At 42.6% G+C, this 15,227-nt stretch overlaps 1 protein-coding gene across 1 annotated transcript in view; it reads right to left on the bottom strand.

Annotated features, from left to right (window-relative positions):
* Nucleotides 1-15,227, bottom strand: part of IFT74 (intraflagellar transport 74) — a 114,444-nt gene that overhangs the window by 6,065 nt on the left and 93,152 nt on the right. Inside the window, exons 14-17 of the mRNA XM_044271818.1 lie at nucleotides 11,307-11,360; nucleotides 8,653-8,750; nucleotides 8,299-8,425; nucleotides 1,586-1,749 (exon numbers count right to left, since the gene is read on the bottom strand). Of these exons, the coding sequence (XP_044127753.1) occupies nucleotides 1,586-1,749; nucleotides 8,299-8,425; nucleotides 8,653-8,750; nucleotides 11,307-11,360 (443 nt within the window). The remainder of the gene's footprint in view (nucleotides 1-1,585; nucleotides 1,750-8,298; nucleotides 8,426-8,652; nucleotides 8,751-11,306; nucleotides 11,361-15,227) is intronic.

Raw genomic sequence — 15,227 nt, 5'->3', positions numbered from 1 at the left:
ATCTACTGGATAGCGGCTGCAGATCAGGGGGGTGTCCTGTCACATGGAACATCTACTGGACAGCGGCTGCAAAATCTGCTTGGTGTTTCCTGATCTGGAGGTTCTTGTCAAATAGGACATAAGCTAGGGGTTTCCTGGGGGTGACCTGTCACATGGGATATCTGCTGCATCCTGCAGGTCTCCTTATTTGGGGTGCCCTGTTAATCGGGACATCTGCCAGATTTTTTGGACCTGTCACATGGGACATCTGATGGTTGGGGCACTATTTCTGGGGTTCCATGTCACAAATAAGATCTGCTGCAGGTCTCCTGATTTGGGGTGCCCTGTTAAACGAGACATCTGGGAGTTTTTTGGACCTGGGGGCACCCTGTCACATGGGACATCTGATGGTTGGGCCACTATATCTGGTGTGGGTTTCCTGATCTGGAGATACCCTGCCATATGAGAAATCTGTTGAGAGGTTCCTATTCTGTTGGTGCCTACTTACAGGTAACATCTGCTAGAGGTTTTCTGTTTTTAGGGATGTTCTCTCTCATACCACAGCTCCTGGGGGATCTCTGATTTGGGGGTCCATTGTCTTATGAAAATTGCTGGAGGTCTATTGATTTAGGGGGGCTCTATCACTTGGGACATCATATAAGGATTTCTTGGTCTGCGGGTATCTGGTCATATAATACTAGAGGGTTTGATCTGAAGAGCACAGTAATAATACATGAACTCTCCACATGGGTAATGGCGTACTACATGCAGCATATGGGCCGAGCTCCCTGCAGAGATATCACCCTGCCCCCCAGAGATTTGTAAACTAACGGGCCTCAGCATAATATATAGTCACATGTCAGAGTCGGCCAGGCACTGCTGCAGGGAGTGCAGGCAGTGACATGGCAGGACGAACGGTTCTGAGTCTGACTTACTTCAGGCCAGGAGCCAGGGACACACACACAGGTGCTTGCTTCAGAATCTTCGCCTCCTCAGCTCAGGCACACTGGCGACGGCGAAGTTTGAGCCGATTCTCCCGCCTCCCTTGCGCCACTGGCCAATCAGCAGCTGCCTCAACAGAGTTGCCTTGTGCTGATTGGCCAGCGACTCGAGCTCTACATGCAGGCTGGGTTGATCCTGATTCCGCGTCAGGATCAAGTCAGGAGGTCAGGATCAGGTCAGACCGGGGGGGGGGGGGGGTATTGCAGGGGAAGACGACTTCGGCTTGGCGGCGATTACAGAAGAAGAGTTGGGGCATAAGAAAAGCAGCCGCATAGCCGGCCGCATGTCATGAGCGGGCGGGGCCTTCTCTGCGCTACGGGCCCCCCAGTGCCGCGGGCCCCATAGCAGTGGCGTGGTCTGCCTCTATGGGCGGTACGCCACTGTGTATATATATATATATATATATATATATATATATATATAAAATATGAGGAAAAAATCACCAAATACTGTAAAAAAAATAAAATACAGCGTAACAAAAAAACCATGATTTAAACAATAGGTTATTTCAGATGACACGTTCCAGACTGGGAGGAGGCCCTGGTAACAGTTTGGGTGAGCTTCTACCTGGAGCAGAGTAAACATATTAACCAATTACCGGTACCTTTTTCTTGTCTTCTGCTGAGGCCCTGAGGGCATCCAAGTCACTGTATGTTCTTAATTCTTCAGACATTTGCTGGATTTTCTCCTTCAGGGATGTCATCTCGCTGTTTATCTTAGATTCCAGCTGCTCCACCTTCTGAAGATCCTGTTGTAAACGCTGGCTCTCTAAAGGAATGGACATAATTCAGTATTAAACATTTATTTAACCTTTTTCAATTAGACGGTAGGCACGATGGAAAATACATCTCTCTGAGTTTTCAGTGTCTCTGTATCGTCCACTGTTAATACCATATAGATAAGAGCTTCAATTGTCAGTATTTTCCAGGATGTATTCAAAACATATGCATATGATACCAACAGGTGTAAAGGAAAACAATAAAAAAAAATGCTGCACTTTGCAAAAAATCGATGTATTATTTGAAAGGTATTGCTAAAACGGAGGAGCTGAGCAGATTGATGCATAGCTTTGTGGCAAATTGTATTTTATTAATTTAAATCTCTGTTCTTTCCAAGCTTAGGAGTCATGTGGGCGGACAGCTTTCCCTATATGAGCACACGTACAAGGGTAGCAGTCAAGCATTAAGATGAATCGCATACTGGAGTGGGAGGGGGTTAATACTTGAAAAATCACTGAAAACTGCTGTTCAGCCTCATACTGTTGCAGTTACTGATATAAAACTGTAACAAACCAGAAGGTTAATATATGAAACCCTGTGTAGTTTATACTTCTACATGGTTACAGAAGTCACTAAAGAAATTCCTCCTTGTCAGTAACCAGTAGTCCTCGTCCTAATCATAACATTGCACGGTCATATGATCTGTCCATACTATTCACTAACAGGCTTCCAGTCAGAAACCCTCCGAAAATGTCTAAATGTTCAAGCCAAATGCTGGGGACTTGACATTCCATGATGTATAGAGAAATGATTTCCCATTGCCATATACACACTGAATGTCGTGCAGAAAACCTGAAATCTGGCTGACATTTTTCTTGGACAGGATGGAGGACTGGTAGAGGTCTGACTGTTTGTACAGTGCATTGTTATTTCCAGCAGTCCCATAGAGAATAAATGGAGCGGCAGGGGGCATGCATGACCTGCTGCTCCATCACGACAGAGGTACCACCACAATCAGTTACGTGGTCTTCTACCCTCTGGATAGGGGATAACTTTTAATCATGGCACAAGCCCTTTAAATATGAAACCCCGATGTTCAGTGGTTCCTCAGGATACAATGGCCTCAGGATACAATATTTCCAACATACAGTGATCTTTTCTGACCCATAGTAAGTTGACAGTAGACTCAACATACAATGCCTGACTCAGAGCCAACCAATCAAGGCCACTTCTCTGGTAAAATAGCTGGATAAGTTCCTGACTGTTCTATGTAAGGACTTGTTTTATCTGCCTTAGTTATCTGCTTGTTTTTCTTAAATCTTCATTTTCACTCATCTTGGATGACATTTTGGGGCTTTGAAACCGATTACTCAACTTACAATGGTTTCAACATACAATGGTCGTCCTGGAACCAATTAATATTGTAACTTGAGGGACCACTGTATTCAAAGGGAACCTGTCATCACATTTGCCATATGCAACTAATGAAACTGGTGTAAAGGAAAATTGGTTGCTATGGGCAATAAAGCCAAACAGATTTCATTTTCTAAAAGAGCTCTGAAAAATAAAAGGTGGAATCTGATTGGTTGTTTTTAGTGTTGAGTGAAGCAAGCTTCAAAGTTTCATCTGAAGTTGCTTCGTTCAAAACCTCGGTATAATACTGTAAGGAGATTCGTCTCCATACTCTATTAGAATGTATGGGCTCCGATAGGCGCCAAAATAATTTATTTTTAAAGTGGAAAACCATTTTAAAACTCGAAACCGAACTCGGCTTTGGTTCCAAGGTACTAGCCGGCATGACTTCGTGAATAATGAAATCCGGCCCATCGGAGCCCATACATTCTCATACTGTACGGAGATGGATCTCCATACAGTATTATATACGTTTTCAACAAAACTACTTTGGATGAGGCATCCGAAGCTCACTTCGCTCGACACCAGTTGCTATGGACAACTAAGCCAGTTTTTCTTTGCATCAGTTTTGATAAATCCCCCAATCTCTCAGCCTTAGCATTTTTTATGTAACTCCACTTTAAAAATTTACCTGCGGGTCTTGGGGTCATCAGGATGTCGCCTTACACTACCCGAGTCACGGAGTCGCCGCACCAAGCCTGCCTATCTCACTGTGACTGACATCCCCCTAACCTTCCCGTGAATGTGCGTAAATACTCTTTCTCGTCGCCTCTGGTGTACACGCCAGCTTACGGTTATGGAGCAGAAGCGAAAGCGTATTTACGGTGCATGCACGAGATTTCAGACGTGCTGGGATGTCACTCGCAGTGAGATGGGCAGGCTTGTGGCATTTACATATGGAAAGGTACATCTTCAAAGTGGATTAACATGAAAATGCTGAGGATGAGAGCTCTAAAAGACAGCAATGATTTTGCTGTGGTATGGCCTACAGCAATGTTTCCCAACCAGTGTGCCTCCAGCTGTTGCAAAACTACAACTCCCAGCATGCCCGGACAGTCTTTGGTTGTGCAGGCATGCTGGGAGTTGTAGTTTTGCAACAGCTGGAGGCACACTTGTTGGGAAACACTGGCCTACAGCACAATATCATTGGCTGCATAGAGCAAAAAGTGATGACAGGTTTCCTTTGAATAAGAACTCTTCTGACATGTCTGTTTTAGTACATATTTGCATTTCCCATGAAATAACAATGCTGGAGAATCTTTGTTAAAATGCCTAATGCCAATGTATTAAAGAGGTTTTCCAAGATTTTTTTTTACTGATGAACCATCCCCTAGTACCCCAGGACCCCCACCAGTCAGCTGTTTGAGAAGGCAGCGGAGCTCCTGTGAGCGTTGCGGCCTTCTCCTTGCTTTATAATGTTATACAATGTTCGTGCTCCGCCCCATTCACTTGATGAACTATTCTCTGGTACCCCAGGACCCCCACCAGTCAGCTGTTTGAGAAGGCAGCGGAGCTCCTGTGAGCGTTGCGGCCTTCTCTCTGCTTTACAATGTTATACAATGTTCGTGCTCAGCCCCATTCACTTGATGAACTATCCTCTGGTCCCCTATGACCCCCACCAGTCAGCTGTTTGAGAAGGCAGCGGAGCTCCTGTGAGCGTTGCGGCCTTCTCTCTGCTTTACAATGTTATACAATGTTCGTGCTCAGCCCCATTCACTTGATGAACTATCCTCTGGTACCCCAGGACCCCCACCAGTCAGCTGTTTGAGAAAGCAGAGGAGCTCCTGTGAGCGTTGCGGCCTTCTCTCTGCTTTACAATGTTATACAATGTTCGTGCTCAGCCACATTCACTTGATGAACTATCCTCTGGTACCCCAGGACCCCCACCAGTCAGCTGTTTGAGAAGGCAGTGGAGCTCCTGTGAGCGTTGCGGCCTTCTCCCTGCTTTACAATGTTATACAATGTTTGTGCTCAGCCACATTCACTTGATGAACTATCCTCTGGTACCCCAGGACCCCCACCAGTCAGCTGTTTGAGAAGGCAGTGGAGCTCCTGTGAGCGTTGCGGCCTTCTCCCTGCTTTACAATGTTATACAATGTATGGCACTGTGCTTGGTATCGTGCTCAGCCCCATTCACTTGATGAACTCCTCCTAGGCCATGTGACATATGAACGTGTTGTCACTCGGCCTAGGAAAAGCAGAGAGAAGGCCACCGGCGCCTTCTCAAACAGCTGATCAGTGTGGGTTCCGGGTGCTGGACCCCCACCAATCGGATACTGATCACCTATCCTGTATTACAATCTCAGAAAAACCCCTTTAATTAAAAGGGCCACCACAACAAAACAGAAAAATGCCAATACACCCTGTCAGTTTTCATTGTATTCACTGACATCCAGGAGGAATAACAGAGCATTCTTCTATGTTAAGGTGCACTGGCATTTTTCTGTTTTGGTGGCCTTTTTTTTTTAGCAATAGTGACAACAGGAAGAACAGTTTTCAGGAAGCTCGTTCAAAACTCACAACCCAACCAACATGGCTGAACTTCCTATTTTCACTTGACAGCGTATCTGTACATAAATATTCCACAAGTTCAGGACTCTGACTGTCTCTAATTTATCAGCATACAGCCTGTTCTAGTTTTTTGGGCGATGTCCCATTGGGTATACTACAGTAAAAGATCACAAACTAAAAATAAAAAAATCAACAGCAAAAACGAAACAAGAACAAGTCTTTGAAGCAAAATCCACCAGTAAAGAATGTGGAAAACACGGTCAGGCATCACACTGGAGCCTTTCTCTTGTACCGCCATCAACAACAATGACATGTTTCACCCTGACACGACTTAGAAATCAGCCTATGAGCATTATAATTTATCTTAATCTAACAGGGTTAGCAAAGAAGTTGCTGCTAAAGAATAAAAACTAAATAATAACTGTAGTCAGGAAGAGGATACAGGCCGGTTCCTTGAGATATGCCGAGAAGTGGCAGAAGGTATGTACAAAGCAATCCAGCCTGAGACCAAACTTCATGACCCCAGAAAAAACATCTGTGGAACAATAGCATTAGTGAAATTGTTTACTCTGGGCAGCTTCCTTTTTCTTCTGCGGAGCTGCTGATGATTTTTTTTTCTTTCACCGGCAAGCCATTAAAAGATGCTTAGATCAAATTTCACCTTGGCTACAATGTTTGGATCCAAACCTAAGTGTCTGGCTGCAAATACGCTCCACTGCAATGAACGCATGCTGACGAATGAGACACCAGTTTATTTAAACTATCCACATTTATATCTACTTATAATAACCTTGCCCTGAGAAAAAACGCTCCATTTTACTGGAACTTTGTTAAAAGGGTCGTCTCATCTGAGACACTGGTGGCATGTGCGACTGCCGAAAATAGCCGAGTGCTGGCTTGGCTATTTCTGGCAGTCCCATCGAAGTGAACGGAGCGTTGACCGCACTTGTATGGTGCGCTCTCCATTAATCTCTATTGGACTTCCGAAAATAGCCGAGTGTGTTTGCTTGGCTATATTCGGAAGTCCCATAGAAATTCATGGAAAGCATGCTGCGCATAGACTGCAATAGTCTACTGATTGCATGTTCCAAGTCCCGCAAGGGCACTAAATATTAAACTTAACAAAATATGTATACACAAAAAAAAAAAATCAACCCCTTTCCAAATTATGCATATAAAAATACACATCATTGGTATCTCCATGTCCGAACTATTAAAATATAAAAATACCTATCCGGTGTGGTGAACACCTTTTGAACACTTTGCCCGACCAAAAAAAGTGATTAAAAGTTCTGCAATTGGAGACAAGATGGAGATGAGCGAATTTCAGGTTATGAAATTTGTTCACGCTTCGTTTACTGGTAAAAGGTGATTTGCGTTATGGATTCCGCTACCACGGACCATAACACAATTTTATGACGGAATGTATTTAGACCCTAAAGTTTAGAGGCATTCTGTTATTCATGCCATCATAATAGAAGTCTATGGGCTGCATAACGGATCTGTCCCGTTTCAGTTATGCAGGAAAGGACTACCCTGCATAACTGAAACGGGACGGATCCGTTTTGCAGCCCATAGACTTCTATTATGACGGAATGAATAATGGAATGCCTCGAAAAGCATTCCGTCATAGAATTACGTTATGGTCCGTGGTAACGGAATCCATAACGCAATTCACCTTTTACCAGCAAAGGAAGTGTGAACGAATTTCAAAATATGAAATTCGCCCATCTCTAGTTATAGGTATGGGAACATGGCAATGCAAAGAATACTTTAAAAAGGTTTTTATTTTCTTAAAAAGTAGTAAAATGTAATAAAAACTACATAAATTTGGTATTGCCATAATCGTACTGACCCACAGAATAAGGTCATGACACTTCTAGTGTGCAGTGAGTGTTGGAAAAACCAAACTGAAAAAAAAAAAAAAAAGTGCAATAGCGTTTTTTTCTCATTTCACCCAAGATTTTTTTTCTAGCTTCCTAATACAAGATACGGTACATTAAACAATGTTATTACAAATACAACTTGTCCAGCCTATGAGAATGGAAATGTTAAAAAGTTATAGCTTTGGAAAGGTGGGGAGGAAAAAATGAAAACACAAAAACAAACACTGGCCCACTTCTTAAGGGGTTAAATACAAATTATTGTTTTTCTGTAGCAGTAATTTCACAAAGATAAATGGCCTCAATAAGAGAGCAAAGAAATCTCAGTTTATGACTGCTGCACAGAAAAGGGTTTATCTGCAAGGTAATTCTCATTAGAATAGTAGGTGGAGGACTGGAATAACTGACAAAGGGACAGCTTTATTTTTCTCACAATGAAATGCACGGAGGAGAGGTGTGACTAGTATTATGTGGGAAGCCCTGAACACTCACACTTGGGAAAGCACAGGGTCTTATACTCCCCCAACACTCACTCCTCCCTGGTCTGACAAACGGTGTTAAGTTAGCCTCTATGGTGTGCTATAAGTCCAAACAGGCAGTTAAACACTCTGGAGAGGTCCAAAAGTTATGTCCCCCCCAAAAAAATATCCACTTTTTTTTTTATAAATACAACAATAAATAGAATAGAATACATATATAGGTTACTAATATGTGATACAAAAGGTGGATGGAATGTCCCTCTAAATGTTTGCGTCAATACAAGACTCCATTGCTTGAAGTATGCCTCTTACCAGATGTCAAATTCTTTGCAGTGCTCTGAGATTTCTGCATTTCAGTTTCCTTAAAAGTAAGATCCTCTTGCATAATTTTGAGGTCTTGAGAGGTAACCGAGGAGATTTGTTTCATTCGATTTATATTCTGTAGAAAATAAGAACTGTGCCAACTTCAATGCAGTTTTAGCAGGAAACAAAAGAACTTATAAAGGAAATCATGCAAACAAAATATAGATTCAATGTCCCATTTGTAATGGAAAAGGTGTCATGTACTTACTACTGTATATCAAGAAATGTCTGAGCACAGGCATGACTAGACAGCTGTATATAACAAAGGATATCCTTCTATCCTGGCAATTGACAGGGACTCACCCTGCTTGAGTGTTCCAGTAGAATAACAATATTAGCTTCTATCTCAGACTTCCTCTCCATCTCTTGACTCTTATTTTCTTCAAAAGTAGAAAGAAACCCTGAAAAGTATAACCTCAAAGCTGTCAGAAGAGAACCTGTATGATGACCATAACAACAGATATATGACCAACAACAAAAAAAACAACTTCATTGTGTTTCAAAGGGCATCTGTCAGCAGTTTTGACCATGCTACACTACATATCTTTTGTGGCGTATTTATTATCAGGAGTAGTGCGAATATTATGTTTTATTCTGCCTGGCAGATTCCCTTTAATGTGTAACAACACTGAATCACAGTGGACTTGATTAGGATTTCTTGAACTAATCAAGAGAAAATAGCCTCAAAGTGTGATCCATTCTGGTTACTATGGCACACATACAGTGGATACTAACAATCCTGAGGATGGTACTACAAGAACATTTAGACTAGCACATTCAAATTCATAGTCACAGGTCCATATCCATCAAGCAAACATGGTTGATAAAAAAAAATGGCTGCACAACATTTCACATACAAACAATAGAGCTGAGAAATGGGGAGCATTCTAAATTAAAAAAATAGAAGCTCTTTGCGCACATTTTTGATCAAACGTGTGTCTGGCCCATCTACTAGACGTCAATATGGCTTCTGCAGATGGGTTTTATGATGCTATGCAACCCTTACAGTTCTGAAATGTATTGGATAACACTGGCATAATGCTGCCAGTGTTATCCAATACAGAACTGTAAGGGTTACATAGCATCATAAATCAATATAATGCGATGTGAATCCCGTCAGCGCTGGGAGGTCAGGCCGGGAACTGCGATGGGGACTCGCTGCGGGAGGAACGCTCGTCTGCAAGGGGCCTTAGGATTTAAAAGTGAGGGCAGCAGAAAACTGGTAACAGATTCTCTTTAACAGTCCCATTTGAGATTTGAATGTTACTCTGAGACATTGCTGTGGGTCTCATTACTAGGATTCCAAAAGAGGGGCTCTTAAAAGCCCCCATACACATAAGAGAACAGTCGGCTAACACCACCAATCTGGTGGGAATGGCCGACTATATTATGTGTATGGGGGCCTCCAGACTCTCCACTAGTCAGGAGAAGGAAGGATTGCAATGCCGAATTTTATTGCCAACTCTTTTGTTTTCAAATGGGATAAACCCATTGCCAAAGTTGTCTGACAGCAGCTTATTTTCCTCTCCCTGTTGAGAGCACGAGTGTGCATGAGATTGGGGGCATGGGCAGTCAGGAGGAATAGCTGTCCACCATCAAATACTGAAGGTGTATGGGCAGCTTTACTTAAGTTGGGTTCATATGGCCCGATTATTGGGAATGCATGGTCGCACGAACATTCGTTCCAGATAACCTGCCTGTGTAAAGGTGCCACAGACCACCCGATGAACAAGCAAAATGCTTATTCATTGGGTGAAACAATCTTTCATGTGAACGCCTCAATCATCGTTTCTGAGCAGCAGATCACACTGTGTGAAGAGTCCTCTGCTGCCCAGAAACAATGAATCTGTATGAGGTTGAGCGATCGAAGCGGTGGAGGTCATCGCTGCATGTAAATGTAGCTTGTCACCTCCACTAAAGAGCAGGCAATTATCAGGAGGGAACGCTTCCCGATAACTGTTTGCTTGTCGGTGGAGAGTAAATGTGCCTTATGTTGAATTATAAGGCTACTTTCACACTAGCGTTCGATCGGATCCGTTCTGAACGGATCCGATCATATTAATGCAGACGGAGGCTCCGTTCAGTACGGATCCGTCTGCATTAATAACTTAGAAAAAATTCTCTAAGTGTGAAAGTAGCCTGAGCGGATCCGTTCAGACTTTCAATGTAAAGTCAATGGGGGACGGATCCGCTTGAAGATTGAGCCATATGGTGTCATCTTCAAGCGGATCCGTTCCCATTGACTTACATTGTAAGTCTGAACGGATCCGCTCGCCTCCGCACGGCCAGGCGGACACCCGAACGCTGCAAGCAGCGTTCAGCTGTCCGCCTGTCCGTGCGGAGGCGAGCGGAGCGGAGGCTGAACGCCGGCAGACTGATGCAGTCTGAGCGCATCCGCTCCATTCAGACTGCATCAGGGCTGGACAGAGGCGTTCGGGTCCGCTCGTGAGCTCCTTCAAACGGAGCTCACGAACGGACCTATGAACGCTAGTGTGAAAGTAGCCTAAAATGTATAAATTCTTCTGTTAGAAAATGACAACCATGTTTTTTACCAGCTTCATTTCAGTCCTACTTCACCAGTACTAGCTTACTAACTTCCTTTGCTTTACTGCACAATGATATGGTCTCTCTTATTTTGTTTAAGGCACATAGGAAAAGTGACTTGTGGATGTAAAAATATCAGGAAACAAGAAACTTAAATTTCCTGCCAAACTATTTCTTCCTTTCGACAGAATCCCAATTCTCAAAGGAAGCCATATAGGTAAACAAGCATATTGTGCACAAGACATTTTGCCATAACACTCTTATTTTCTCCAGAAAGCTCCCTATGTTAAATTATAATAAATCATGTATAATGGAAAAATACAATTAAAAACTGCATGGAAAAATACTGTATGGAATTGTGTAGGAAATGGATTTTATACGGTGTGACATGAACAAGACAATCCCTCACTTACCGTCCATGCTTTCTTCTCGCTTTCTCAGTTCTTTGTACTTTTGCTTCTTCTCCCCTAGAATAAGAAAAGAAACAGAGGTGTTAATGACTATATATACTCACCATAAGGAAGGCCGTATGCACATGGCCTTATTGCTTGGAGGTTGTACGCTCAAAGACTTTTGTAAGGCTTAAAGAAAAGCTGTTACTTCTCCTAAGATACCCAGATGTTACCATTCTCCTTGTCAAAAGGGTGTGTCCCCACAGTGTGGCAGGGAAACACCCCATCACCCAGTTATAAATCTCTAGTAGGACTAACAGAGCAATGACACAACATAGCGTACTAAGAATAGTTGGGGGATACCAATATTTATTGAAACATTGGTGTCAGAAGTAGTGACTGGTCCTCTTTAAGAGTAAACTAAATCTATAATTAATTCACAGTAAATGATATAAGGGTTTACGTTCCACGCTAATGTTCTATCACTGCCAACAAGAACGTCTGAGATCTAAAACCTTTAATCTTCATTAAGTATCCACTTAAAAATAGTAGACAGGAAGGATTGACCCTCAGTAAAAAAGAAAATGCATGAAAATAATGACAACTGGGGTGTTGCTGGAAATATTCACTCTCATCGGGGTGTATGATAACCAACAGCCTCACACGGAGCATTCGTTCCTTAATTTTAAGATCAGCTCCCGCTGTCAAAAAATCTGTTGTCAACCCACATACATGTAAAAGGGTTGAGCCACTAATATAAATGTATCTTGCCCACCAGATATTGCGGTTATATCACTTTCTCCAAATATCACTATTTATCAAAACTGCTTTATTCTAAAGTTATTAGCCTGCTATTGCACCCTGTGACAAATCTGTTTCGACATTCCGTTGCTGTAGGTTACGTCCTGCATTGGGTTACGAACCTTGAGATGCAGGGTGTACAAGCGTCATTGGTAAGACCTAGGGGCGTTGTTAGTGATGTCAGGACACATCTCACTGACCTAAGGAACAGCAGACACATTACAAACTAGGAAGTAGGTTTTAAGCATGGGAGATAAGAGAAAACTGCATATGAGGTAAACTAAAATAGTAATGATCAAGGAGGAGAGGGGCTAGAGTAATTGATGAAAATACACCCTAGAGTGAAAAATAGTTTATGGTACAAACCCTAGTAAGGGGTTTACACCATCGGTCAGCAATCTCAAGATAAATATCTACAGCAACTCTAACTATGTGGCACAAATGTGTTTGACAACGGTGCCATTCCCAGGACATGTTAGGATAATTGGTGGACTGAAAACATTTACCAGATTACCCTAGGTTGTGAAATAAATTATATTAAAACATATTGAGAGTGCTGGATATCCTTACAGTAACTCAGTGAAAAAAAAACTTTTACTACAGGTAAAGTCCATACTTCCTCATTTAAGGGTGAAGAATGTATAACACCCTAGACTCCATATCCCGATTTAGGCCATAGTCAAATCTGTAGCAACCCTGAGGATCTACTACTCTGGTATACCCTGTGTTACAAAGTTTTCATTTTTTTTTATTTATTTTTTTAGAAAAACTAAGAAAGAAAAAAAAAAAGGTTTCAGATTACGTGCGTTTTTTCCTGTGCAGATAGAACAACTGCAGCGTAATATACAGTCAGGTCCATAAATATTGGGACATTGATGCAATTCTAACATTTTTGGCTCTATACACCACCACAACGGATTTGAAATGAAACGAACAAGATGTGCTTCAACTGCAGACTGTCAGCTTTAATTTGAGAGTATTTGCATCCAAATCAGGTGAACGGTGTAGGATTTACAACAGTTTGCATATGTGCCTCCCACTTGTTAAGGGACCAAAAGTAATGGGACAATTGGCTTCTCAGCTGTTCCATGGCCAGGTGTGTGTTAGTCCCTCATTATCCCAATTACAATGAGCAGATAAAAGGTCCAGAGTTCATTACAAGTGTGCTATTTGTATTTGGAATCTGTTGCGTCAACTCAAAAGATGAGATCCAAAGATCTGTCACTATCAGTGAAGCAAGCCATAATTAGGCTGAAAAAAAACTAAACAAACCCATCAGAGAGATAGCAAAAACATTAGGCGTGGCCAAAACGACTGTTTGGAACATTCTTAAAAAGAAGGAATGCCCCGGTGAGCTCAGCAACACCAAAAGACCCGGAAGACCATGGAAAACAACTCTGGTGGATGATCGAATAATTCTTTCCCTGGTGAAGAAAACACCCTTCACAACAGTTGGCCAGATCAAGAACACTCTCCAGGAGGTAGGTGTATGTGTATCAAAATCAACAATCAAGAGAAGACTTCACAAGAGTGAATACAGATGGTTCACCACAAGATGTAAACCATTGGTGAGCCTCAAAAACAGGAAGGCCAGATTAGAGTTTGCCAAACGGCATCTAAAAAGGCCTTCACAGTTCAGGAACAACATCCTATGGACAGATGAGACCAAGATCAACTTGTACCAGAGTGATGGGAAGAGAAGAGTATGGAGAAGGAAAGGAACTACTCATGATCCTAAGCATACCACCTCATCAGTGATGCATGGTGGTGGTAGTGTCATGGCGTGGGCCTGTATAACTGCCAATGGAACTGGTTCTCTTGTATTTATTGATTATGTGACTGCTGACAAAAGCAGCAGGATGAATTCTGAAGTGTTTCGGGCAATATTATCTGCTCATATTCAGCCAAATGCTTCAGAACTCATTGGACGGTGCTTCACAGTGCAGATGGACAATGACCCAAAGCATACTGCAAAAGCAACCAAAGAGTTTTTTAAGGCAAAAAAGTGGAATGTTATGCAATGGCCAAGTCAATCACATGACCTGAATCCGATTGAGCATGCATTTCACTTGCTGAAGACAAAACTGAAGGGAAAATGCCCCAAGAACAAGCAGGAACTGAAGACAGTTGCAGTAGAGGCCTGGCAGAGCATCACCAGGGATGAAACCCAGCCTCTGGTGATGTCTATGCGTTCCAGACTTCAGGCTGTAATTGACTACAAAGGATTTGCAACCAAGTATTAAAAAGTGAAAGTTTGATTTATGATTATTATTCTGTCCCATTACTTTTGGTCCCCTAACAAGTGGGAGGCACATATGCGAACTGTTGTAATTCCTACACCGGTCACCTGATTTGGATGTAAATGCCCTCAAATTACAGCACATCTTGTTTGTTTCATTTCAAATCCATTGTGATGGTGTATAGAGCCAACAATGTTAGAATTGCGTTAATGTCCCAATATTTATGGACCTGACTGTAGTACAAGCAAAGTGCATGACATTAGACATTATCTCCTTTGCAATGGAAGGCTGAGATCTACGGTAAAACCGCATCAAATCTGCAAGAAAAAACGCAAGTTGCACATGAACCACAGAACTCCGTACTGGTTTCCAAACTTAGTTTGCAGGCAAACACAATCTGCTGCAAGAGAACATGCAGACTAAGCGGTCATTCACACAGCTGTATGGTCAGCATGCCCATGTTGTGGACCGCAAATAACGGTCAGCAATGCACAGGCACCAGCCGTGTGAAAGTGCTGTGGTGAGGACCCATTGACTTGAATTGGTCCGCAATCTGCAAAATACTGAAAAAGATAGGACATGTCCTATCTTTTGCAGTGCGGAGACATGGACCCGAAAGCCCATGAAAGGGCTTCTGAGTGTTTCCGTGGGCTTCTGATCCATGCCTCTGCTCTGACATGTCCTGTCTTTTGGAGTATTTTGCGAATTGCGATCCACAACACGGGCACGACGGCCATACGGTTGTGTGAATGAGTCCTAATAGTGGAACTGTTCTGTCCAGCTATGCCTACCCTCCCTAGTGTACAGTCAGTAGATGCAGCTTCATTCGAGCAATGAAGGAAAATGTGTGCCTGAAAAGTTATTCATTAGGAAATGTGAGAGAACACACAAAGTAATAGTG

This window comes from Bufo gargarizans, chromosome 1 (assembly GCF_014858855.1).
Source record: "Bufo gargarizans isolate SCDJY-AF-19 chromosome 1, ASM1485885v1, whole genome shotgun sequence".
In the NCBI taxonomy this organism is placed as follows: Eukaryota; Metazoa; Chordata; class Amphibia; order Anura; family Bufonidae; genus Bufo; species Bufo gargarizans.
This window is presented reverse-complemented; position numbering and strand designations above follow the sequence as displayed.